Source organism: Acanthopagrus latus, chromosome 21 (assembly GCF_904848185.1).
Source record: "Acanthopagrus latus isolate v.2019 chromosome 21, fAcaLat1.1, whole genome shotgun sequence".
Lineage (NCBI taxonomy): Eukaryota > Metazoa > Chordata > Actinopteri > Spariformes > Sparidae > Acanthopagrus > Acanthopagrus latus.
In genome coordinates this window covers 9,511,717-9,519,363 of record NC_051059.1, presented here as the reverse complement: position 1 = coordinate 9,519,363, position 7,647 = coordinate 9,511,717, and the positions used below count along the sequence as shown (strand labels likewise).

General features: G+C 39.9%; 1 protein-coding gene across 1 annotated transcript; it reads right to left on the bottom strand.

Moving 5' to 3' along the window:
• Window positions 1-186: 186 nt before the first annotated feature.
• On the bottom strand, window positions 187-5,164 carry LOC119010848. The gene is made up of 11 exons (XM_037083379.1): window positions 4,928-5,164; window positions 4,499-4,623; window positions 4,097-4,187; window positions 3,279-3,780; window positions 3,024-3,099; window positions 2,313-2,373; window positions 2,029-2,176; window positions 1,851-1,911; window positions 1,631-1,761; window positions 1,398-1,487; window positions 187-339 (listed from the first exon to the last, which is right to left on the bottom strand). Exons 1-11 carry the CDS (start codon window positions 5,011-5,013, stop codon window positions 319-321), a joined length of 1,392 nt encoding a protein of 463 aa, XP_036939274.1. The 5' UTR covers window positions 5,014-5,164; the 3' UTR covers window positions 187-318.
• Window positions 5,165-7,647: the final 2,483 nt, after the last annotated feature.

Here is a 7,647-nt window from a genome sequence, read left to right as displayed (position 1 = left end):
TTCTAAATAAAAAAAAACAAGAAACAAGTTGACTTTTTCAATCATTTTTGCACACAAATTTATAAAAAGGACACTGCATCTTATAAATTTTGAAAATTACAAATGGTTGATGATCTGTAATGAACTTTAAAATTGGCAAAATGTGAAAAAACAAACCATATGTTTGAAGACAGAAGAAAATTCATATTGAATCAAGATGGATTTCCTCTCTTTATTCAAACAAATCCTGTATGGTTGTGTTTCAAGTCTACAGTTTTTCATTTGAAGCAAACAGCATCTCCGTGTTAGCACTAGGTTCGAGACCTGCGGTGATTCCCATCATTCAAACGGGCTGCCACCCTGAAAGAAAAGAATCGCCTAATTAGTCGGATAGCTGTCAAGTGTAGTCAGTCTAAAAGAAGTTTCCAGTTAATGCCTCTGTGCTGGTCATAGCTGTTGCCAGAATGTATGCGTTGTCTCAAGAAGGCCCTTGAGGGAATTTTTACATATTTGGCACATATGTCCACTTGGTTTTGAGGATCAACTGATTAGAATTTGGTGGCCAAAGGTCACTGTGACCTCATGGCATCCCATTTTTGTGAACATGATGTTGAGATGAAACGCATCAAGGGACTTTCTTCAAAGTTTATTACAAATGATAAGAATTAGGTGGCAACACATTTTTGGCCATAACTCAACAACAATAATGATAAATTATAACAAAACTGATCACAAATGTCTAACAGGATAAAATAATGGTATATTTTGTATCCACAAGATCAAAGGTCAACTTTGGCATGACATCAAATATTCTGGCCATTATTTGATGCCATAGCTCAGAAACAGCATCTTGACTGGCACATGGAGGCATACAAGCGCAAGGCAGTAATTCTAGTTTGAGGGAACTATTGGCTTGTGTGTTGAGACTGAAAAAGAAATTAATCCACAGAAGATGATTTGGAAGGAGTTTACAGACATAGAGAAAGAAATGTGATTGCACCTTGCTTAAAAGTATAGATCTTATAATGATGTTTACATATATCACTTTGTACAATAATCTGTTAATACTGAGACACAACAGCACAAACGTCTGTTTCCTTCCTTTACCATCACAAAACAGTGTTTGGACAATACTGACCGAAAGGAAACCATAATACCTTTAAACTTTTCAGAGCGAATTACTTATTAGTATTTGACTGTTACTCATTTCATATCACACTTGTGCACTGGCACTGAAATGTATTTTCTATTAAGGTGAACTACAAGAGGTACTCTGCAGTAGATCTGTTAAGGATACAAACCCCACCTCCCCCATTTGGAGTGGCTCCTTACTTGCAATTATAAACAGCGAATTGATGACCAAATGATGCGATTTGTTGTGTCTGAATACTTTTTCAGTGTTCACTCCTGTAACACACCTGCAGGAAGTGTTCAAACTGAGGTTTCAGCTCCTTCATCATGGTTTCTGCTTTGTTGAGGCAGGCACGTCTCTGCTGCACTTCAAACTCCTTCAGGAAATCAATCATTCAGTCATCATCATCTTCATCGCTTCAACTCATTCCTTCTAGAGCCAAATATTAAATGTACAAATACTGACAGACATATGGGGGGAAAAAAATCCAAATCTTACAGCACTTTACGGCAATGTTACCTTTGTGTTGGAGAGGTGTTCCCGAGACGTAATGTGAGTGTGCACTGAGGATGCAGATGTGGATACGAAGACACCACAAGCCGCGCAGTGGAAAATTTCAATCTTTGTCATGTAGTCATTTTCCTGAAGAGCTGACAAAACAAAGACCAGACTTAGACTTTGGTTGTCTGGAATATAAGATACCGTAATAAAACAGTGAAAGGCTTTTAAAGTTTTTTACCTTGAAGAACACCGTCCTCTATGGCTCGGCTACACTGACGGCTTTTATACAGCATGACCTCCTACATAAACAAAAATATCTATCCAGTCGCAGTAATTTGCAAACATTTATTTGCTTTCTTTGACGTGGTCAAAACAAGGGACTGAACAAAGGGCAGTCCATAGGATGCAGTCTTTACCTGTAGGAAGGCTATGGCCAGATCATCATAATTATTCTGCTGTTGGATGTGCTCCAGGGTGTCCCAGTGAGTCTTTCCCTCCAGGTGATGCTGCAGCTCCTGACCATTGGATAACTCAACATCACAAAGGTCACAGACGATGGGGCTCCTACAAGGAACATAGAAACATTCATTGTTACAGAAGATGACATTATTCTGCAATATTGCAGATCAGCTCATGGTCCTCAGTTATGCTGTGCTATACTAATGAATGAGTGTGATGTATCTGTATCCTTGGTTCTTACTTGTCCATTATTATATTTTTGTTTTTTGTCGCCTCAGTGGAAGGTGATATTTGGTCCAGTCCTGAAAAACAGCGTTATCCACATATTTATTATTATTAGAGTTCACAGAACAATGACATGTACATAGGGCAAAAAAATGCAAAAACTAAACCCACTGGATTGTCAGTTCTTAGGTTTAAAAGAACAATACTCTCACACCAATATCTAAATGCATGATATGCAGGATTTGTTGTGTCTGCTTCGTGTGTGTGTGTGTGTGTGTAGCCCCATCCCGTGTCAAGCAGGCACACAGACCTGCAGCTCTTAATGAGGAAAGAAATGCAGCTAGCAATGTTACCTGTTTGCTATGTTTTAAGCGTTCCGACCTCACTGTTAGTAGCTGGTGCTACACGCAACTACTCAAAGGCTGACGCCTAGAAACATCTGCAACACAGCAAATTACAAAGAAAATAGATAAGATAGTACAGGAAGGGTCTTGACAGACACTCCCATGTGGTTCTAATGGGTCAAAAGTGATGAGGGAGAGGGATTACTTTTGTACTCTTAACACAGTTTTTTCTTTTTTTCATTTATTACATTTTTGGGAAAACTCTGCATAGTATACCTTTAAAACTTCTTATCGATGCAGCCATGTTTCTACCATTTTGAAGTTAAAATGGTGGAACAGAACAGCAAGCCAACTGTTGTTACTTGATAAAAATGCTAACACACCTGTTTCCCGATATCCCAACTGATGTTGATAGTCCCGCTGTAACCTGGGTGGAGATGATCTACCTGGAGTGGTCATCTACAGAGGACAGAAAAGGCTCTAACTGGTACACATAGTTATCGCTGCATATACACAGGAACCAGTGATGGTTTCATCAGATTAAAACAAAGTAGTGATAAAAATAGACCTTGTATTATTTGTAAGTCAAGATTAATCAAGATTAATTCCTATTTATATTCAGAAAACAAACCCAACACCTGTTGTACTTTCAATCTTGTTGGTGACACCTCTCTTCTGTATTCTGGGATAGTTATCCTCTCCTCCCCGTTGGTCCTCTGTGCCCCATAAGATGCAGGAAACTTGTGAGAGGAGGGGCCATGAATAAACCTGTCAGGGCTGCAGACCCTGTGGTCCAGAGGTCTGCTTATGGGGTTATAACGTAGTTGGTCAAGCGATTCAGTGTCTGGGCTATAAGCCCGCTGTTCAGGTAGTCTGTTCCCTGGACTGAAACCTTGGCTCTCAGCAGGTCTGGTGTCAGGACTAATGTCATGCCTTATGTCATGCCTGTTGAAGGGTTGGCTCCCCCGCTCAGAGTAGGGTACGTCCCAGCGGCCTTTGTTCAAGCAGCCTTTACTTGGAGATAAATGAGTGCGTCCCAGCTTGTTATCTTGTTCGGGTGTGTCGCAGTTCTGGACAAGGTTCTGTGCCATCTCTTGCACAGACTCTGACGAGACTAGATCGTGAGCAGAAAGCTCCGACCTGAGGGAGACAGAAGAGTAATTAGTGTGTGCATGCGCTACACGCAGTTTACTATCAGATGCAATAAATGTGCTAGTGCGTGTACTACATCAACTGTTGGGAAAAAGGTAAGCAAGTGCCACACTTTTACCTCTGAAGATCCACCGAGAATAATAAATAATGAGGTCACCCTCAGACAGTCCATATTTCAACAGTAAAAGTTAACACAAGACAAAGTTGAAGGCTATAATGTGGGACATCCTGGATAATGAGTGCAGGAGACGTCACTCTCTACCTGACACTTAAGTATGTATACAGTAAACATCACTTGGTTTACCTGTGTGGACTGCTTGTGCTTTGTTCCTGTGAGTCGTCGTCTTCATCTCCTAATGGTTTGAAGGAGGACTTCCATTTAACAGGGGTTTGCACTGTATCACACAAAAGATAAATAACACTGAAGTCTGTGACACTTGCCTCAGCAATGAAATCCAATCCAAATTAAATCTACATTAAATGATAAGCTAACCCAAAAATTAAGATTTGGTCATTATCTAGTCGCCCACATGCTGATGGTAAGTCAAGTGAAGTTTGGCAGCCCACAACACATTTCTGGGGCCTCACAATAAAATATGAAAAGAGTATGTCATTTGTGGTAAACGAGCCAATATTGCATGGCCTTATCTTGAAATGCTGTGCCTGTTTCTAGGTGTGCTTCAACGTCCAGACAAGTCACCTGCACCTTTTGGGGCTGATGCGGTCTTCGCAGCCGTGTCAGATGGCTTTGACTTGTCTGCTGTCATCATTGAGATGTGTTGCATTGCTTCCCTGAAGCCTCGGGGTACATGGTTGACAGAAAACGCGATACTACAAAGCAAGTGAACGCAACAATATTAAATAACACGAACACAGCAGAGCTTTAATGTTCCATCGACGCTAACAACCACAGATCGAGCAAGAAAAGTTAGCTAGCTTAGCCAGTTTTGCTACTAGCTTTAGCAACACAGACTTTTCAGTGATGCTAACTAATGTGTTGGGGGGGGGGGGCACCGTATCCAGTCATCATAAAGACAGTGTTAAAAGTTAATCCCAGAGGCTCAAACTTTCAGAAATAGTTCAACACAACACTGACGTTAGCTACATGTTGAGACAACACAGGGCGTTGATTTACCTGGCAGGCTGCTGCTGTCTGTATACTGGAGCTGCACCTCTGGGTATCACCGCAGGTTTGAACGGAACATTGTTCTGACGGTTCATTTTGGGCTGTTTCACAGGAGCAGGTAAGGTGTTGATGTGAACAGTGAAGCTAACTCAGCTGCAACTGAACCACTCAGCAGGTACTGACACCGGCCGATAGATGGCGGCAGAGCAGCCTTCTTCTTCTTCTTCTTCTCCTTCTCCTTTTTCTTCTTCTTCTTCTACTTCTTCTTCTTCTTCTTCTTCTTCTTCTTCTTCTTCTTCTTCTTCTTCTCTTGGTGAAATGTCAATGATACGATTCGAAGTTAAAACTAAGTACCCCTGGCGATGTACTGTGATATCTTACTGTCATAAAAGAACAATTAAAAAAGAGGATGAAAGACATCTCCACCACCATCTGCACCACAGTGACCTGTGCTCTCTCACCCGTGCTCACTAATCCTTCTAATGGAAATTCCTGCACCCCTAAATCCCTCAGATTATTCCTCTTCATCTGTCTTTCTTTCCAATCCCACATGGGTTTTAATGTAATTTCAGTGCCAGGGCAAAATAACTAGCTAGCCTATATACTATATTGTGGGTTTAATAACCAGCAAGAGGGGGGTTATTGATGATAGACTTTTCCTGTCCAGTTTTTATGTACTGAGCGCGTACTACGCATGTAAGAATTAAAATAAGAAAGAGCTTGAAATTAGAGAGCCTTAAAGCAGGAGCCCGAATGATGTGAAAATATGAAAATTGATATGTAATGAATGTCATGTAATGTACATTTTCAAGTATCAGTTTCGAATCGCAGGCTTCCCCTAACTTAGATTACACTGGACAAGCTGTGATTTTACATTTTAAAACAAGTTCCCATCTACTTCAATAGTTTAGGAGAATGTTTTGTGGACCATGAAAAACAGACTTTCAGTCAGCATGAGGGTGACTGGAAACTGACTGAATATTCATGTTTGGGGTGAATACATCCTTTAAGGTGGTCCTGCATTATTACCTGTCTTTAACTGTGTGAAAATGGGCTAACCCCATTGCACAAAATAAATTTGTGGTAAATTAAACTACCACTAAATTAACCCATTTGTGGGTTAATCTAACCGTGTATAACACAAAAATTACTTTGTGTTCTACTGACACTGATACAACTTTCCAAGTAATGTGCACAACTATAAGTATCAATTGTGCTCAATTACACTATAATACAGTGTTTTGCAGTCATTTTAGAATGAAGAAAAGATTCACTCTTGTGTTGAGATCAGTAAAAAAAAAAATGTGACAGTGAGTTAGTCTAAACTAATTCAAGAAGCGTAAACGTACTCTAGCAAGACAGAATGAGCAGCAGTACATACTGATGCCAGGACAGGACATCTCAAGGACAGGTCCATCGTGATATAAAATTCTCAGACAAGTTGTGTCATTCAGAAAATGACTGCAAGGCCATCAATTAGACTGCTGAACAGAGGGTTACAAACATGCACAACACGCATGACCTCTATGAAACGGTCAATATCTACAGAAACACAGTGGACCTATTGTTCGTCTCCTCAACGGGACTCACTTGCTCACACTAACAATCTTACTGGTTTGCAGATGATCACCAAGTTCCATGTAAAGAGCCAGCCCATGTACTGGAGAGCTGAGTGCCTGTTCGGTATTATAACTCAGGTAGAAATATCTTCTGTGGGATCATATGGATGGATGAACACATCCATCTTTATCATTGGGACATTAGACATCTGGTGATGAAGATTATGGATCATGTGAGTTAAGCCCTCGTGAACCAGAAGAAACGTCAAGACAAAGACTAGAGATTCTTTACCATCGGTGACCTGGAAACACATTATGTGGAGTGATTTGTTTGAGTTTCTACAGCGTTTACATGTTTAATTGTAGAACCCGCAGGGGTCATCCTGTTCCCTGTGAATCACTGAGGTCACTGTAACCTTGTCTCAGTCTGTCTATTTATTGCATTGACGAAGATATTTTGCTCAGGAGTCTTTATATAAAGCCCCCGAGAACAAAGAGTAAAACAAAAAACATTCATTCTGTGGACATAAGACAAAGGAGCTTATGCAAAATCATGCTCTATGGAAAAAAATGGAGTGAAACAGAACATATCTGCTATTCTCTAACAACGATGAAGCAGTGCATTGATATGCATATATCTGTGCAGACATCTGCATTAAATAAGACCTCTGATTCACCAGGGAGTGATAAAGAAACAAGGATTCAGATCTCAGCAAAACTGTCAAGATTAAGGTCAGAAGCATAAAAACCAAGTTGGATTTTAAATGTAATACTGACGAAGAAAATTCATAATTGATAGTCAGCTGCCTTCACAATAGATGATTAGTTAATCATGACATTTTCCCTGAAGAAAACTGTTTAAGACTTCTTTATGGCTAAAATGTAAAAGTCAGTTTGTGCATAAAAGCTTTTTGTTTTTTAACGACAAATGAGCTCTCATGCTTTGTATTTTATCTGGATATATTGATAAAGTATTTGTAGTTTGTGACAAGATTATTTTTCATGTGTTTGTGTTGATCTCTGGTTGTTGGTAATATACTATTTAAACGGTAAATCCTTAGAAATTATGATTAGACATCAACATCCCTAATTCAAATCCAAATTACGAAGAAGCCTTCCATTCCATTATGTCCACTGGTGAATATAGCAGGAGAGTATTGTGTCGTTTGT